The 20,261-nt window shown below is 40.3% G+C and overlaps 1 protein-coding gene across 1 annotated transcript; it reads right to left on the bottom strand.

The window, feature by feature from the left end:
• Nucleotides 1-3,487: 3,487 nt before the first annotated feature.
• LOC134804687 (uncharacterized) lies at nt 3,488-18,594 on the bottom strand. Its single transcript, XM_063777802.1, has 6 exons — nt 18,400-18,594; nt 15,467-15,607; nt 14,493-14,641; nt 6,010-6,116; nt 3,973-4,136; nt 3,488-3,626 (listed from the first exon to the last, which is right to left on the bottom strand). The coding sequence occupies exons 1-6, from the start codon at nt 18,471-18,473 to the stop codon at nt 3,530-3,532; spliced, it is 732 nt and encodes a 243-aa protein (XP_063633872.1). The 5' UTR covers nt 18,474-18,594; the 3' UTR covers nt 3,488-3,529.
• Between the last annotated feature and the right edge of the window lie 1,667 nt (nt 18,595-20,261).

Genomic DNA, 20,261 nt, shown 5'->3' on the forward strand with positions numbered 1-20,261 from the left:
AACATTTTTTTTCGAAGAACCAGTAATTTCGTCCTTTAGGAGCCGAGGTGAGATCATCCGATTTCGTTAAATTTGGTGTCAATTGAAAGAAAAGTACATTTTTTATTATAAAAAAAATAAAAATAAAATATTTTTATACAAAAATAGTGTGAAAAGATTGATAAACTATTTTTTTCTTTTACGGTTTATTTGTGCAAATAGTGTCTTCCACATTGAATAATGTTTAGAAAAAAGTACTATACCATAAAATTAAACACATTTTTCATAATATACTGAAAACCGCATCAAAATCGGCTAAGCAGTTTATGAGATCCATGTTTCAGAAGTTGGCTTAATTTTATTTATTTATTTTATAGACCAAGAAGCACGTAAATCATAGTACATTTTAAGTATCTTGTGGGTATTTACTTTATCGATTTTAAAAATATGTGTATATATTCACAAAAAAACCGGCCAAGTGCGAGTCGGACTCGCGCACGAAAGGTTCCGTAGCATTATACGCAAAAAACGGCAAAAAAATTGCGTGTGTTGTACGGGAGCCCCACTTAAATATTTATTTTATTCTGTTTTTAGTATTTATTATTATAGCGGCAACAGAAATAGCTCATCTGTGAAAATTTCAACTGCCTAGCTATCACGGTTCATGAAATACAGCCTGGTGTTTACCAGTTCTGTCCGTTTGGACAGACGGATGTATAGACGGACAGCGGAGTTTTAGTAATAGGGTCCGGTTTTTACCCTTTGGGTACGGTATCCTGAAAAGGTCTATTCGCCGTCATTCGTACTTGGTTCACATGGTACGCTGCATGCAAGGTATGTTTGTGAAGTGCAGCTTGAGTTGAGGGAAGGTTAGTTACAAGTTTGTTCTTTACTGTAAAAAACCGTTCAGTGCTCTGCATGTGCATCATACAATTTAATGAAATGGTTTCTAGGGGATCAAATAAGCTTATAAAGGCAGGTACTTCAGGATGCTACTGGACGCTGGACATCCGACAGGCGTGTTGGAGTCTCAGGGCCTAAATTGACACTGCTTCCGTGAGCGCGAAAACACAGCCTCATTTGTGATGCGACGTGTGTAAGCACACTTGCCCCTTCACACCTCAGGCGCCAGGGCGCGTCGGAGCAGCCGCCGAAAACGCAGCAAAACTTAAACGAGCGAAATATTCCAATTTGGAGCCTACGAATTTGTACATACGAGTAGGTACTAGTAGCCTTAGAGACAAGCGGCTTTTAGTGTGCTGAAGCAAAAAAAAACTATCAATAAGTTAGGACAATGATGCCTACGTGAAAAAAAGGGCGACCCTAGGGTCGGCGCATCTTTAGTGCAAGACACATCGTTAGCCACACAGCGAAACAACGCGAGCAGCGATATAGGCACGAGTTCATCGGAACCATCTACCGCAAAAGTACTGCAAGTTCCCGACCCTAATTCTGCATCCAAAAAGGAGTCAAATGGGTCGATCATCCGATCGACCCACTATCTCCAAAGCTGTTTACCACTTGCCTACAGGAAATCGTCCAGAAGCTGGTGGCTAAATGGTAAACAATGGGCATTGACCATGGCGAAATAAGGTTGACATTGACAAAACTGCGTTTTTCCGACGACATATAGTCTTGTTTTCCCCCACACTGCACCTCATTTAGAGAAAATGTTAGAAGACCTTAGACCAGCCAAGTCTTGAAGTCGGATTGGAAATGAACAGGACAAAAACCAAGTTAATGGTCAATGGCGTGAGACGTAGGGTCACGGTAGATGGGCAGGATATACAAGTTCGTTGACGAATACACCTGCTTGGGCGAGATAACATCCTTCGATAATAAGCAGTCCAAGGAAATCGATCGACGCATCGAAAAAGCCTGGAAGAGTTTCTGGTCCACGAAGGGCCATCTTCCACTGGCATCAAAACACAGTAAACACTTCAACATGTGTATCCTTGCTTATCCTAACAACCTACATCGCATAAACTTGGTCATTAACAGAAGCAAAAGTTTCGACTAAGGAATATGACAGTACTGTTGTTGTTGTTGTCTGTCCTAGGGCACCCCGGAGGTGCATATGGCCTCCACAAGATCCTTCCACGCCTTCCTGTCTAGAGCAACCGTCTTGGCCTCGTTCCAGCTCAGTCCTACGGCTGTCAGCTCGTTCTCTACGCTGCGCCTCCAGGTGTGTACATGGCGTTTGCGGGATGACAGTACTATCGCCAAGTAAATAAAACTTAGCCAAATTCTAAAACTTGAATCTCATAAACGGCTTAACCGATTTTGATGCAGTTTTCAATATACGATAAGAAATATGTTTGATTTTATCATTTAGTGCTTTTTGTAGACTTTTTTCTATATGGAACACACTATTTGCAAAAATAAAGTGTAATAGGAAAAAATATGTTTTCAATTTTTTTTTACATTCTTTTTGTATTGACATATTTTGTTTTAACTTTTTTTACGATGAATCAAGTCATTTTCTTACAATTGACACCAAATTGATCGAAATCGGAGGATCTGTAAAACTTGTCGATTTTTTTTTTCTGTTTATAATATACCTCGCTTCACCTCGGCTCCTAAAGGACGAAATGACTGATTCTTCGAAAAAAAATGTTTTAATGGGCCTCTACTATCATCGTGCAAAGCGGCTTGCTTTCCTCCTAAAGTGCAGCTTTCGGGCAAAAAAGCTTCATAACCAGTAAGACTATTGGTTTAATTTACTTTCACATGGTTTAATTTAGTTGGTTGCGTCCCTTTTGTTTGGTATTTCAAATACAGCTGTGAAGTGCCAGCATAGGATTTATTGGCTGCGAATTTTCCAATAAATAAATATTATTTGTATCTCCGTTACAAACTCTCGGGTTTTTAAGCCCGGTCATTTATTAGGCGTGCGTGGGGATATAGATCCAACACGTAGAGGCCGTTTGGAGAGCTTTGATGTCATGTAGAACGCCTGCTGGAACCCGTTCACGGGTACATAAATAGATACCCGTAAACCGGTTTCAGCAGGCATATTATTATTAATCTTTTTTTTTTTACTGACGTTACAGGCCTCCATAGGAGACGGTAACTGCTTACCATCGGACAGGCGGTGTGCTTGTTTTTCTACCAACATTATAATTGAAAAAAAAAACTCCATTAAAGTTCCCATTGAAAATATTCCAGTGCTACCCTCGGAGTAATTAACAATGGAGCCGCCATTAACAGGCTTTCCCCTCTGTCGAAAATAGGCGGCCAATGGTCAACCACATGTCAACCATATGTATGGACTGACGTTTATCTGACATGACGTACCTATACATTTGATGTGCCCCTCCCCCGCAAAAAACGGCAGACTATTTTGTACCGAAAATTTTAGACATGGCGTCTCCGTTGGTTATATCCTCTAAGGTGCTACCCTACCTGTGACGTTATTAGGTACCTACCTATTTGTGAAATTCCCTCGATAACAAAAATAAAACGAATTAGTTCTAGTATTCTATTTAAGTATGTATTTATTGGTCCATGTTATACAGCAATAAATGTACGTACCTATGCATAGAAAATTTTATTTAGAAAATTTCCGTAAAATAACTGGATATTTAACAGAAGGATAGTTCTTATAGTACCAATTGCAAGCTTCGTGCTGGAATGGACGACCAACCCTGCACATAAAAAATATCAATGAGCTTCGTGAAAAGGATATGCATAGCCACGTCAGCGCCATCGTAGGTAGATATAGTTATTTGTAAGCCAGGTTAAAGACTAGCAAGAACTTGCATGCAGTTTACGTTACATTGCCGACCTTTCAAAAGAACTGCATTCAAAAGTTTGTTCAGATACCGCATGCAATGTTCTGGCTAGCTAGTCTCAACCTCGCTTTAAGATAAGTATGTTTCGGCTTTAAAACTAAGTAATGTGAATAATGATGAAGTGAAAAATCTAATATTAAATGTTAATTTGGCTCATCAACATCAAATTCTCCTTGCCAATAATTATAATATCCCATACTCATCCATGGATTTCCGGATTTCTTCGGGGGTCAACGTAGCTGAGAGATCAGGGTAGTTTCGCCACCTTTTCTGCCCAGGGTCCTTAGCCCACGCGAGTTGAAAGGGGGTTAAACCAGGGTCCTTATTGTTGCTGCAGTCTCGACAGTAGGCCTTGAGAGGAACCTGTAGTTTGTACGAAGGTATGATGAATAAGATCGGAGTATTTTTCGAATAAGTACATATATATGAAGTGTATTTATTATAAATATTTACACCTTTTTATTTAATACAAAGAGCCGTTTTTATTTTATAAATGCACAATATAGACCGCCAGCCAGGAACAGATTTCCATGAGCAATAGCGTCTCGGGCGATAACTTGGCCTAACACGCGCGCACACTCCTCAAAGGTCTAGGACCCCATGGTCTCGACCTATGGAAAATAATAACCCTCAGGACAGCTTGTGGCGAGCTGAGTGAAGCATACCGCCGAGAGGCACCTCTCTCCGGCTTGCCTTCATTGGCTGGCTGGAGTGAAAACTGAGCAGGGGCCGCAGGACTACGACCTCTGGCTTGCCTTTACCGGCCGACCAGAGTGGGGTGTCAGAGCTATCGTGACGCCTGTCCATTTTTTTGTGTTTTATACATACCTAAGATCAGGCCAGGTGCCATAGTTTTTAGAGTTCCGTACCCAAAGGGTAATAAAAACGGGACCCTATTACTAAGACTACACTGTCCGTCTGTCTGTCACTAGGCTGTAACGCCCACCGAGGGTTCCGTACTTTTTAGTATTGTTGTATAGCGGCAACAGAAATACAGCATCACGGTTCATGAGGTACAGCCTGGTGACAGACCGACGGGCAGTGGAGTCTTAGTAATAGGGTCCCGTTTATACCCTACGGAACCCTAAAAATATAATAATAATAACACCTCTCCACGCCCTGAGCCGCTCACGCCATGTTGGCCCTTGTCGCTCCGTGCGAGCGACCGTTTTCGGGGGCACATATTGTGAATTGGCGAGTCATCACCTGCCCATTTTATCGTGTTTTTAACATATTTTATGATCAGAGCAGGTGCCATAGTCTATTTCATAGTCCCAGTTACCAGTCCATTAGCATCTCAACCCAATAGCCCAGGCCGCGTAGCCAAGATGCCAATCGGTTACGCTCCGTAGCGATCGAAACGCAACTGTCACTGTCGCACTAATATGGAAGAGTGATAGAGAGACATAAAGCTTTTCGTTGTCGAAGCGATAGCGATTGTAACCTTGGCTAGGCCGGCAGTTATTTTTGTCCCTTTCTCTTGCAATAGTCCTACATTAACCGGGACTTGTCCTTAGGTGCACTGCTATAGCGCATACAGGGATAATCGTCGGTTAGTGTCACATCACAGACTAAATTGTCTATTTACAAGGGGCCTCTAAGTGTTGGCTTCGGCCCCACGCACGCCTACCAAACGTCCGGGACCCCACGGTCCCGAGAGTAAATGACAGACATAATATAATAATAATGTTGCCCTATTGTCGCACTGTGCGACAATTAATAGTATCCTACAGCTTTAGTAACTAAAATACTGGATGTAGTGCAGGGGAGCCTAGGGAAAACTACCTACATAATTGAAATATCAAATATGATTTATGAAAGCGACTGGCATTTGACCCAAGAGGGGAAACTACGCCTTATTGACATTAGGTAGAGTTAGACCAAGAAAAGTCTGCAGATATTTTGATAGCCCACGCAGTGCAAGTGTTATTATTTAAACGTCAAACTTCTATGAAATTATGACGTATAAATAACACTTGCACTGCGTGGCATATCAAAATCGCTGCAGACTTTTCTTGGTCTAACCTACCTAGTCCGATTTCCTCAAGATGCTTTTATCAAATGATATTTCGTACTTACGTTCCGAGAATAGGTCCACTTTTGGTAACGAGCCGGCGCCGGCGCTTAGACCCGAACTTTCAGTAGGAAAATCCGCTGCATTAGCGCTAGGCTCGGACGCTAGGCTACCAATGATTGGAAAAATTATATATTTTAGATTTTTCTACCTCTAGTTTACCTTTTTTACATCTGGGGATTGTTTTAAACCATCACATCCATGGGTGCGGCGGTACTTGACGCAGTCCAAATCGTACTGGTACGAACGCGGGAACACGTCCTGGTGAACTGTCGTATAATAGTTATTTGTACAACAAGAGATCAAAGTATGATATTTCTTCGAGTGCTTATTTTGAGTCCCGTGCAAGGGAAATATTCTATAATAGGTATGTTCTCATTCTCACTGCTCAGGTGAAAAATTTTGTGTACTACATGAGATCAAAGTTATGTACATCTCGTGCGCTTTTGAGGCCTTACTTCGCTCAAGATTCTAAATTAGATTATTATAGAATCTTTCGCTTGCACGGGACTCAAAATAAGCACTCGAAGAAATATCAAACTTTGATCTCTTGTTGTACAAATAACTATTTTTTGTAAAAATGAAGCGTTAAGATACGGTCCGAATTGCGGATACGTACTATTTGTCAACTATGGTAGAAATTCTTAAAAGTAAAATAATTAATTTTGCGTGATAATTTGTGTATTTTTAGAGTTCAATATTTTAATTGTACAATCAAATACCTAAAATATAGTATTTTATCAGTTTTTATCAAATCTTAAACTTTATTTTTATTAATTAATTATTATTAATTCATACTCGTACAGTCAGCAGCAGATATACCTGAGCGGGCAAGGTGTCCAAGAAAATATACACTTCAATCGTCACAAAAATAAGGACATCTAAGTTGTCATTTTCACGTAGGCTTTCAGTTCGTCACCGGTCTTATCTTAACTTCTGAGTTTTTCTTTAACACATACACCCTTATTTAATCACAATGACAATAACGGTTAGAAAGTCAGTGGTAACTAAGCACTCAAATTCAAGCTCCTGTCATTAATACCTACACGCACTGCCAATCACGTACGTCAGCAGCCAGGGTGCCACCAATTGCTAAGCAGTTGTTATTTCAATGGTAACTAAGCATATTAACATTTTTCTGTTTAACTTTAAAAAAAATACTGTAGCAGCTACGAATTGACGCCTCCTTTCTTAAAGAAGTATTTTATCGTCAAGTGTCAAACTTAGACAACTAATAAGTAAGTTCTACGAGAATGATCGGTTTTTTATTTTAACTGTGATAGGCGGCCGTTCTTCCAAACCGTAGAGCATATATATGTTAATATATTTATTTAGCCCGCTTATTGTACTAAAATATACTATACAGGTTGGCCCATTTAGATCGGTCAGTATGGGAAAATCTGAAACTAATGTGTACTCAGCACGGGAATCGAACCCCGAACGTTTTGAAAAATAAAACTAAGACTATTTCTATTTAGATATCGATTGTGTAGGTCTTAAGCAGTAAATGTTACTATGAAACATGATGTCTGAAATGAATAAAATGCATTGTTTTCATATCCTTTAATTTATTTGAGTAAGTTTTCGAAAAGACCGCCATTTTTTTTCAATACATGTTACATACATTTTTTTTTAAATGTATGAATGCTGTTTATCTAGTTACTAAAATCGATGACATGGTTCCTAAGAAGAGATCGGTGTATGTCTTATAGTTTTAGATTTTCCCATACTGATCGATCTAAATGGGCCATCCAGTATAGTACTAAAATACGATGCTCCGAATCGATCAAAGAACGAAGGAGAAAATAATTGAATTGTAACGTAACACGTTCGCTGTCCCAATCTGACATGTAAACCTTATGGCTTTGTAATAGAGGCTAGCCGTGGCCCCACGTGAGGAGCACGGGCAGTAAAGGTGTTAAACATATCCAACTATAACTACTCTCTTTATTTTGTTGGTTGGACTCATGATCCTTTGAAAAGCAAACGCCTGTTACTGAGACCACAACGTGCCTTGACAATTGGCTCTAAATTCGGCTTCAGTTAGCTTTCGTTATGTGTCATTCGTTTTGACGATTCTGCTAAAAGAAATAGTTTACAGTAAGTAGACCGAGAGGCCCCTGTCAAATGGTCGAAGAGCAAAACGTGAGATAGATGTATGTGTTGACAAGACTGTACTGCTTTCGATGATTGTCAAAACGCTTTACCTGAAATTAGCATGGCTATTTTTCATTCAATATTCGACCATACTTGTATGCTTTAACGTCTATTTTTCCAAATTGTTCAGATATATTTGACACGTTGACCGCTTAGATACCAGTGGTTTTTTGACAGCTAAGGTATCAATGACTTGTTGTAAGTGTAGAAATTAATGAATAGCGACTGTTAAGATATTTGTAACACGTTGAGCGCTCACAAGTAAATACTACCATGACAGTCAACAACTTTTTACAGTTTAAACGTGTACCTCTCTTTGAGCACCTGGAGTGTATAGCGACTTCTACTGCTGAATGTACGTGGTTTGGAACGATGCGGTCTGAAGTTTTCGAGGGTCTATTATAAACCCTCAATATACCGTTGAATGTCGTTATAACTTTTTTGTGGCTGTGTCTTTTTGCTAACAGTGTGAAAGGGACAGAGATAATAGAACCCAAGTATTTCGAACTTGTATTAGACCCCGCATGTTAAAATGACATTTTACTATAAAGGTCACTTGAATGTCATTTTGTCTCACTCAGTGAGCAAAATCGCATTTTGCTCACTGTTTTTAAGAAGCAGTTCAAAACTTTACATCTTATAAATTGTATTTTTTAAATTTAATGCATGGTGCATTAAATTTAAAAAATACAATTTGAATGACTATAGAATTCATGAAATAACATACACTAGGTACTTTCCATTAACTAAATTAGATGCACTAGATTGCTTATGCAGGTCGATATCATTGCCAAACATCCTATCCATGATACTCGTATAATAGACTGGTCATATTTTTGTAAAAATCGATATCAACCGGGTTTTTTTAACCTAATTAGACCCCGCTGAATCCGAATTTGCCGGTTACTTGATAGAATTCTTGACCGGAAGTGCCTTTTATTCATTTTCCGTAAATAACTCGTAAACGGTGGCCAATATCAAAAAATGTTGTTAAACGTTAATAATCTACACAAAATTTTGTACAAAAAAGATTCAGCACACTTTTCGCAGGGATCAATATTTAAAAAGATAATAAAGAGGGAACGTTATGTATAATAAATTCTAAGGTTCTTTGTTTTTATTTTTTCGTTAAAACTTTGAAAAGTATGACTTACGGCAATAAAAATCTTATACATAAATAATAAACATACATTTTTCTACAAGAAATTATTGTGTATAACTAGTGGAGTGGCCACGTTGAAGAATAGCATCTTTCGTAGGACTAAAAAGGTTTATACCGACAAGTGGTATTGTTGGAATCAGCATGGGCTACTGATTATCAAAATGCATGGTGTCGCTTCATAAAGTGGTGGAATGAGTTTATATGACGTCACAAAGTCAGCAGTATAAAGTTGTAAACTTTTTTCTTTTAAACATACCATGTGGAGTACCAAATGAAAGGGCTTAGTGAGTAGGTTACAAATATATAACATAGTCTAACATGTTCACCACTTGGTCTAACAAATTATTAAACCTTCAAAAATATGACAATCCAGAGTTGAATTTGAACTGCTCTAAATTGAAAATGGCTGAATGGATTAGTCCAAATTTTATACAAAATGACTGTGAATATTCTCTATACTATATCTAAAAATAATTAACCAAATATATCCAGAAATAAGAAAAGTACATCAAGTTGAATAACAGCATAAACTGTTACAGTAGACTACTAAATACTATTTTTTTTTTACTGAAAACATACCATGTGGGGTATGAAAAGAAAGGGCTTTGTCAGCTGATTACAAATTGTATATTTAAACGCCCAAATAGTGGAAATAGTATAGTATGTTATATATTTGTAATTTACTCATAAATCGCTTTCATTTAATAACTCACATGGTATATTTTCAGTGAAAAAAATGTATTTTAGAAGTATCTCATAACAGTAAATTATACTGTTATTCAAATTAATGTACCTAGTTCTCTTATTTTTTAATAATTTTGGCTAATTATTTTTGAACATTAAATAGACGATATTCACAGTCACTTGGTATGTATTTTAGAATAATCCATTCAGTAGTTCCCAATGTAGAGCAGTTCACAATCTGCATTGTTTAATTTTTGGATGTTTTCGGTCGGCCTAAAGCAAAGGAGGTGCACAAAAAAGACAGAATGTTTTCGACCAACACTGCAAAATATACAGGAATCGTAAAAGACTTAGAAAAAATTCAATCAAAACGCTAAAATAAGCATGTTTTGTAGGAAAAACTTTTCTCTAAAATCGAAAATGGCCAAGATATTTGACCCGAAAGTTGGGGAAAAATTGGACAGTAAAAATTTCGATGAATGTTGTGTCAATTAACCACAATTTTTTTTGTGTTATCGTAGATAATACGCTAAAATAAGCATGTTTTGTAGGAATAACTTTTCTCTAAAATCAAAAATGGTGCTTGCTGATGCTTATTTTAGCGTAGTCTCTAGGATAAAATCATGAAAAATAAGTGTCATAGTAACATCACTCTGATGAATTTTTTTCTAAGTACTGCACCCCCTTTGCTTTAGTCCAATCCGGTATAAACCTTTTCGGTCTTACGAAAATCATAAATAAGGTAATTTCTACGAATTGGCCTCTCCTCTAAAAAGCGGTTTTGTGACATATTTTTAACGATTTTCACAAGTCTACAAAAGGTTCGGTTTCGGTTTCGGCCGAAACTGGGGCCAAAGCCGAACCTTCGGTTTCGGTTTCGACAAAAAAACATGTTTCGGTCGAACATCTATTTAGTTTTTTATAAATAACTCGTAAACGGTGTCCCATAGCAAAATAGGTTTTAAAGCGGGAAAGTTTAATGTGTAGAATTGATTATAATTAACCTACCCCCTTAAATACCTCTTTAAATATTGATCGTAGCGAAAAAGTGTACAGAACCTTTTTTGTGGACAATTTTATGTTCAATATTTATGTATAATATTTTTTTTGCAACGGGCCACCGTTTACGAGTTATTTACGGAAAACTTAAAAAAAGTGACCTGTGAACTGATTGTAATTAACTTTCTTCTTTAATATCGTTTTAAATATTGATCCTAGAGAAAAAAGGTTCAAGATGTTTTTGGAGAAAATTTTATGTAGATTATTTATTCATTAAAACCTATTTTGCCATGGGACACCGTTTACGAGTTATTTACAAAAAACTAAATAGGGACTTTAAAATTGATTATTATTAACTTACCCGCTGCTTTGTCTTTTTACATATTGATCCTAGCGAAAAGTGTTCTACATGTTTCTTGTAGGAAATTTTATGTTTATTATTTATGTATAAGATTTTTTTTTGGCATAAGTCATACTTTTCAAATTATTTACGAAAAAATAAAAACAAGGAACCTTAGAATTTATTATACTTAACTTTCCCTCTTTATTATGTTTTTAAATATTGACCCCTGCGAAAAGTGTGCAAAGTCTTTTATGTACAAAATTTTGTGTAGATTATTAACGTTTAACAACATTTGTTGATATTGGTCACCGTTTACGAGTTATTTACGAAAAACTAAAAAAAGGGACCTTAGAAGTGATTATCATTAAATTTCCCGCGTTAATATCTCTTTGAATATTGATCCTAGCGAAAAATTGTACTGAATCTTTCTTGAAGATAATTTTATGCAGATTACTTATGTAATAGAACATTTTTAGCTATGCGTCACCGTTTAAGAGTTATTTACGAAAAACTAAAAAAAGGGACCTTTAATATCAAATATCTCACTTCCGGTAAAGATTTCGATCGAGCAACCGGCAAATTCGGATTCAACGGGGTTTAATTAGGTTAAAAAACCCGGTTGCCAAAAAGTAATATGATTTGCCCGTCGCATCAAGAAGGAGAGCGTATTTTTTTTGTCTAGTGTATAATCGCTTATTCTGTAATACGCGAGCTTGTGTGCATGTACATAGGTACCTAATGATTTTATCATAAGTACTTATCCAAAAAAAGGAGTAGCTTTTCATGAGGTCTTAACTTTAGTGTATGTCTACAGGAAAGACGCGAACACAGTTTTGTGTTTGACCCGCTCGCGAAAAAAATTTTTGCTTAACAACAGCTGTTTTGAATTTAGAGTCTTTTCGGTAACATTTTCGGTAGCTTATTGTTACTTATAGAATGTTATACAATATCCCAAAAACGACTTTCTTGAGTTTTGTTGTTTTCCAATTTGCAAGATGTCACTTCAAGCTTTCCTGCATTACTCGTATTGGGAAAATGTATAAGTTTTTCTTTACAAACATTACTATTTCAAGGGATGGGTTTAAGAACAAATATAATCACTGCACGCTGAGCGAAAAAAAAAACAAATGAAGTGGTTCTTCTTCTGGGAAAGCTATTGGTTCTTAACTTAAAAGTAGTAACAGACTATCGCACCGGACCGCGACCTTGGTGCGGTGCGGCGCATTTATCGATAGTGTGTAAGCTTCCATCGCACATAATTATTATTAATAGTGGTGCGGTGGGCATGCACGTCGCACCAACTGACAGGTAATAATAATACTGGTGCGCTCCGCACCACTTTCCATAGTATGTAAGCTGCATCGCACCGATTGACAGCTGTCATTTTCAAATTATGACAGTGGAATAATAATACTGGTGCGCTCCGCACCAATTTCCCTAGTGTGTAAGCTCCATCGCACCGATTGACAGCTGTCATTTTCAAATTATGACTGTGGACGACAATGTAGCCAGTCGATAAAATAACAAAAATGCGGAAGCAGTGCTTTAAAAAGACACAGATTTTTTAAGATTTTCATGGAAAAAGGTGCATTATATTACCTCACGCCCTTCATCTACCTCTAAAAAAGCGGAACCACATTAATTTAAATTCAATCTTAAAGGATTCCATTGCAAAAATACGTTGAAAAACACGGAAATATGGGACACTTGGCAACACTGGCGCACGTGTGCGGCAGTCTGTAAGCTATTTAGGATCGCACCGTTTTGACGGTTTGGTGCGATAGTGTGGAAGCCCACACCAGTACGAGCTATTCCTAGAACCGCTCCAAGGTCGCGGTGCGGTGCGATAGTCTGTTACGGCCTTAACACATCCCTCGCTACGCAATAGGTATTACGCATCCTCGCACATCTCTGGTCTAAACGCGGCCTTTTGCTGGCTCTATTAGCTCTGAGAGTGAGAATGCACCCTTGAAATTAACTGAGTTTGAAAACAAAATACACGGGTTATTGTATACCTATCGCTTAATAGTGTTGGGTAGGACTCGAGTCCTTTGAGTCCTCTGCTTCAAGACTCGACTCAGTTTTTCTCTTATTATTAAGTCTAAACTCGAGTTATTTTCAACTTGATAGAGACCCGAGTCTTTTGTAGAGACTCGAGTCCTTTTCAGAGAACTCTCGATTTTTTTACAAACAATTTCGAAGTGCATTGTCTTTATGTATGGCGAGAAGTAACCGGTGTCCTCTGCGACCCCAGGATACCGGTGAAGCTAAAGGGCCTTGTGTACACCGGCATCACCCGACCAGTCCTACTATATGGTAGCGAGACCTGGCCTGTCCTCGGAAGGCATGTCCAGCAGCTTCACGTCACGGAGATGAAGATGTTGCGATGGATGTGTGGCGTTACGCGACTAGATCGCATACGTAACGAACACATCCGTGGCAGCCTCGGAATCCGTGATGTAGCGGATAAGCTGCAGGAAAGTCGCCTCCGATGGTATGGCCATATACGCCGCAGACCGGTAGACTACGTCGGAAATAGATGCCTCAATCTCACTGTCCAAGGCCCTAGATCACGCGGTAGGCCTAAGAAACGCTGGCTGGACGTCGTGACAGCGGACATGGGGGAGAACAATCTCACACCCGAGGATGCCGAAGACCGGGCAAAGTGGAGAAGACTGAGCAGGAAAGCGGACCCCGGCGCCAGGCCGGGAAAACGCTAGGTCGAAGAAGATTGTCTTTATGTATAATTTGTGGATTAGGTACACAAATCATAACAACGCCTAACGCGTATAACGCCTAATTTCTTTACTGTTATTTAGGAAAACCTATAACATTTTTCACGGAGTCTTTATTTGGAGGCTTGAGTCCTTTTGAGGTGCTCTTAAAAAAGACTCAACAAAGGACTCGACTCGGGACTTAAAATACTCAGAAGTTTTTTGCGTTCTTCAAATTCAGACTCAAAGGACTCGAGTAACTCGAATTCCTATAGTTCGTTTTTTTTAGCATTAGAAAAAAGGTAATCAATCTTGATGTGTCTTTTAATTGAAAAACACGTTTTAAAAATAAGTCATGGCAAATATGTAACAATTATGAATCTAATACGATCATTTATATTCTTCTGCTTTCATAAGTAATAGTTACTTAATGATTTTAAAAAGTGTTTTTCAATTAAAAGTCATGTCAAGATCGCTTACCTTCTTTCAAGTTCTTTCTAATGCTAAAAAAAACGAACTATATCTACCAACACTATCGCCCAAGGACATTCTGTGTTCAGTCACTGACCTGTGTTGTGTATCTTACCTGGTTTCACTATTTCTGTAGTCATGCCGTAGTCGTAGTAGGCATCGTGGAGAGTGTAGGCGTTGGCGCCCGGCTTGTCCACCCAAAAAGCTTTGTCCTTCAGCACCATTTGATCCTTCACGGAATCTGGCAGCTCCTTAATCATTGGTCTAAAGAATATTTATTTAATACATAATTAATACAAGAATGTTTGGTACAGTATTTTCACATGAATACCTAAATAGTTCTGGTGAGAGTGTAGGGGAGCTAACGTGAACATGAAACGAATATTTAGTAGCTACCTACAAATAAAAGACAAGGTACTTAATAGGGTTGATGGATTGATGACACATGTTGATTTGCATAATACCATGCCTGGTACCTGGGCGCTGGGCTGGGCCTACAATAAATAAATTCATCCAAGAATGGTTTGTTTTGACTTTGCGCGTCATCGACTCATCGTATACCTACTATCTACTATCTATAGCAGGGATGTTGCGGATGCAGATTTTTTGACATCCGCGGATGCGGATATTGATGAGGTACCTGGGTACCTACTTAAAAAACGTCAAATATTAAATTTTAGTAACTTTTATTAAAAAAAAGGAAACGTTTAGTATTTTATCAAGAATATAGGTGCGTTATATTTAATAAACTGTAACTTGGCCGACTTTTCTGGATCTAGATAATTTCGTTATAGGTAATGACGAAATTACCTAGCACACACGCCGCCGCTAAGACGTTCCTATACCGACTTGTTCGATTAGGCTCCGCATTGATTTAATGCGGAAGCGGATTTTGAATATAAATAATGCGGAATTTCCGCGGTTGCGGATGTGGATATTCGCAACATCCGTGATTTATAGTAAGAATCGAGTTTCGCGCGCTGCCTGATTAAGAAAATACGAAGGTCAAGCTTTTAATGTCATATAATCTGACTTCTGTACCTATTGAAGTTGGATGAGACTAAAAACAAAAAATTAACAAATAAATACCTCGGCGGACACAGTGTTAGCTCCCTGGTGAGAGGCTGCAAGAACTTGCCGACAGTCCGCTGCGTCAGACGCGGCGGCCGGCCCGGCGTCAGGCTTTCATCGGTGAGAACCACTTTTGGCATGCGGTCATCGAGAAGGTAGCTGAAAACAATAAGTACATAGCCATGCAATCTCTGCGATTTGTCTTGAGTTTACTCATAGAATAGATGATGCACGTGACCGCCTCTCCAATCTCGATACAAACGTAGTCCCATTTAGTCCCCATTTTGCTCACTGGATAGGTATTAATATTAGGTTCCATCTTCGTGGAAGACGGCCCTTGTGCACCCTGTGCCTAAAAAGGGCGATAGAACGGACCCATCGAATTACAGGCCTATCGCTATTACCTCCCTTCTCTCTAAGGTAATGGAGCGTATAATTAACGCAAAGCTCCTGAGATACCTAGAAGAACACGATCTAATCAGCGACCGTCAGTATGGTTTTCGCCACGGTCGCTCGACTGGTGATCTTCTAGTGTATCTCACACACCGCTGGGCTTCGGCCATTGAGAGTCAAGGTGAGGCATTGGCAGTTAGCCTAGATATAGCGAAGGCGTTCGATCGGGTCTGGCATCGGGGTCTCCTGTCGAAGGTTACCATCTTATGGATTGCCGGAGGGACTATGCAAATGGATCGCTAGCTTTTAGTCCGGCAGACGCATACGAGCCGTAGTAGACGGAAGCTGCTCCGATAGCATGGACATTAACGCTGGCGTTCCGCAAGGTTCTGTGCTATCCCCAACGCTATTTTTGCTGCACATCAATGACATGTTGTCTAGCGATGACATTCACTGCTATGCAGACGACAGTACTGGGGATGCCTATTACACAGGCCGTGCCAATATCCCTCGTTCTGTGGTGCTGGAGAGTCGTGAAAAGCTTGTGTCGAACATTGAGAGCACTCTATCCAGAGTTTCGGTGTGGGGTCGGGACAATTTAGTGCGATTCAACCCCACTAAGACACAAGTTTGCGCGTTCACCGCTAAAAAAAAACCCATTTACTGTGGTCCCACAGTTCCAAGGCACAGCCCTTACCATGTCAGGGAGTATTGGGATCCTCGGTGTCGACATCTCCAGTGACGTCCAATTCCGTAGCCACCTGGAAGGTAAGGCTGCGCTGGCATCCAAAAAACTCGGTGTGCTCAATAAAGCGAGGCGATACTTTACTCCGGGGCAAAGACTGCTGCTGTATAAATCGCAAGTCAGACCCCATATGGAGTACTGCTGTCACCTTTGGGCAGGAGCACCTGGATGCCAGCTTGGACCCTTTGACTTAGTCCAAAGGCGCGCTGTAAGAATCATCGATGATCCCAAACTCACAAGCGGTATTGAACCTTTAAGTTTAAGGAGAGATTTTGCCTCCTTGTGTGTGTTCTACCGCTTGTACAATGGGCTGTGCTCTGAGGAATTATTTGACATGATGCCAACGGCCGCTTTCTATCACCGCACCGCTCGCCGCCGGCAGGGTGTTCATCCTCACACCCTAGAACCTAAATGGTCGCGTACTGTGCGATTTAAGAGGAATTTCCTCCCGCGGACGCTCCGGCTGTGGAATGAGCTCCCTTCCGAGGTTTTCCCGAGGGTCTACAGTATGGGGTTCTTCAAAAAAGGAGTGTACAGGTTTTTAAAAGGTCGGAAACGCGCATGTAACACCTCTGGAGTTGCAGGCGTCCATAGGCTACGGTGACTGCTTACCATCAGGCGGGCCGTATGCTTGTTTGCCACCGATGTGGTATTAAAAAAAAAAGGGTACCTACCTACTTATAAAAAATAATTCTTCACCACACCAGCTCGTCAAGGCTCTCTTTGTTATTCAAAAAACTGATGAGAAAGTATTATTTTATCCACAAGAGTGCCAAAGTAAACTTGATGCAAATTTTGAATTTGTAGCTCATGTTGGCTGATGACTTGAATTGACTTTTAAGTAATTTAAGTACATAGTAGTAGTAAGTCTTGACGCTGCCGGTCTTATGACTGCCGCCCAAAAAACCGCCTCTGACGGCAACCTAGGGCATGAGCAGGATCCTGAGTCACGGTCGCCGGGCTAGTTGTCTAGGCCGGGCGGACGGGGCTGGTATTATGGATTTCCTATAGCCCGCTCCACACTCGTGCGCGAATCGCGGCGCGAAGCCGCGAACGCGAGTGTGACGAGCGGGTTTATGGCCGGGCTGAGTTTTCCGTTTCACGAAATATCAGAACATTGATAACAATATTTGATTAGTAGAAAATACTTACCTATTTTCTCAGTTGCCAAAAATATTCAATATTTGATATTTTACACATAAACTCAATTAGAAATGTCGATTGTGGTTGTATTTCGATTTATGTTTATTTTTAATGTACTCGTAATGGTAACCGTCTCCTGATAATTACGTGGAACGGAAAACTGCTGTTAGGTTATATAGCATAGATAGATTGTGTACCATCTATAGGATGGTCAAGCAAATCTTGTCAGTAGAAAAAGGCGCGAAATTCAAATTATCTATGAGACGATATCCCTTGGCGCCTACATTTTTCAAAGTTGCCGCCTTTTTCTACTGACAAGATCTTGACCAACTTTAGCAAGTAAGGTGGTAGCACCCGTTGATCGGCCCCCTTTTGCAAGTGCCCGGTGACCGTATATGTAACGGTGGTATTCCATCTATCGTCCAATTTCGTTGTCCAATGTCATTGCGTGTCAGTGTCTCATTAAGCAAATTGAGAGACAAAAATACACATTGGACAAAGAAATTGGATAGGTGGAATACCACCGTAATAACCGCTATAGTATGTGGGTAGGTATATGCTAAAGCCATTGTTTTTCAAACTTTTTCATGACGCTTATATATTGTTTTGAGGCTGGCAGAGGCTTCGACCCACAGTTTGAAAAACACTGTGCTAAGCTAAGTGTTTGTACTTGTTAGGGTCATATCCGGCAAACATAGGCACATTACTAGGAGGTTCAGAAGGGTGACCCTTTTTTGGTTCCATGTTTTTATTTACGAGTACAAGTCTTAACTTATAAATTTGTTTATAACACACACTTTTAATATTTCACTATAGATTTAGGATTAGTATTTTTGAATATAATAAATTGTCAAGACACGGTGACGTACAACGTAACACGTTAGTGACGTCATGTGTCATAAGCCTCCTCCACACTCGGGCGCGAATCGCGGCGCGAAGCCGCGAACGCGAGTGTGGAGTCGATTTTCGCAGACAGCGAACTCGACTCCACACTCGCGTTCGCGGCTTCGTCCGCGATTCACGCGCATAGTCTGGAGGGGGCTATAGGCCAAAGGACACAAAAAACTTCGCGAAAGCTGTAAGCCCGCTCCACACTCGTGCGCGAATCGCGGCGCGAAGCCGCGAATGTAATAGGCGTTTACATTCGCGGCTCGTGGCTCGGCTCGCGGGTCGTCTCGTGTCACGTAAGCTCGTCGAGCTAAGCCTTCCGCTTACAGGCGGATTACATTCTCGTGCGAGCCACGAGCCCGAGTGTAAGCGGGGGGGGGGGGGGGGGGGGGGGGGGGGGGGGGCTTGCGTTTGCATGCGTTTGATGCTTCGAGCAACACCGGCTTCCGACACGTCGGAAGGGAGGGGCCCAAGCGATATCTCACCGTACAAATCTTTCTGCCATTTTTTGGGGGAAAGGTGCACACAGTCGCACTTCTCACACACAATCTGTAATGACGACACAAATACATAGAAAATGACACACGTCAAAGACAAATCTTGCAAACCTCGATCTCTTTTTGTGCACGGACGAGTCACAAGTGACACAACACGCACACTAAGGCCAAGCGCCTTCGAGCAACACGGAAGGGAGGCGGCATTCGCACTATTTCCCCTCTGCCGAGGTACAAGATTAGCGCGTCAATCTAATCTAGCGCGGGTAATAAAACTAGTTGCACTTGGATTTTTCACTAGACCGAGTCCAGACGCGCGCGTGAACACTGCTGCACAAAAATGCCTGTTTGCTCGGTTTTTTGTTATAAAAAGAGGTCGGGGACATCAAATTTACAAAAAGAAAGTGTTACATTTCACATGTAATATTTTTTTTTACATATCATACGTTTAATTACATTCAAACACAATTATTATATTTTAGTCTCATGTAATTGTTGGATTTATCGATTTTGCTCGCTCAGTACAAATTGCGGATCGGTCGAGCGACAAATCCGACTTCTCATCTCTCAGAATACAATAACATACTTCAACGAAAATGTGTTAGTATGCGTGTTGTGACACTTGTCACTCGTCCGTACACAAAAAGAGATCGAGGTTTGCAAGATTTGTCTTTGACGAGAGTCATTTTCTATGTATTTGTGTCGTCATTACAGATTGGATTTTGTATGTAAGTGTGTGAGAAGTGCGACTGTGTGCACCTTTCCCCCCGCGAAAAATGGCAGAAAGATTTGTACGGTGAGATATCGCTTGGGCCCCTCCCTTCCGATGTGTCGGAAGCCGGTGTTGCTCGAAGCCAAGCGCGCACCACGACTTTTTCTCGCGCGATAATTTAGTCGCAGAAATGTAACGTATGTGTTTATATGGCAGTGCGCGCATATGCGACAAAAAAATCGCAGCGATTTTAAAATTGTGATTTGTCACATTTTTCCGCGACTTCTCGCGACGCGATTGTCGCAAAGTGAATTGCGGCATACGGAGTTGTATGGCCCCGCGCGCACTGCGATAATAAAATCGCACCCGGACCTCAGTCGGCATATCGCTCTCCAAGCGTCAACATGTCGGAACCTGCTGCTGAAGACGCTAGATGTT

Source organism: Cydia splendana, chromosome Z (genome assembly GCF_910591565.1).
Source record: "Cydia splendana chromosome Z, ilCydSple1.2, whole genome shotgun sequence".
Taxonomy (NCBI): domain Eukaryota; kingdom Metazoa; phylum Arthropoda; class Insecta; order Lepidoptera; family Tortricidae; genus Cydia; species Cydia splendana.

Excerpts from the sequence above, each read along its gene's own strand:
- LOC134804687 (XM_063777802.1), bottom strand. The coding sequence starts at position 18,473 with ATGGAACCAAAAAAGGGTCACCCTTCTGAACCTCCTAGTAATGTGCCT. Across the intron at positions 15,608-18,399 it reads GCCGGATATGACCCTAACAA|CTACCTTCTCGATGACCGCA; the intron begins GTACAAACACTT and ends TATTGTTTTCAG. Across the intron at positions 6,117-14,492 it reads TACAGAAATAGTGAAACCAG|TTCACCAGGACGTGTTCCCG; the intron begins GTAAGATACACA and ends ATTATACGACAG.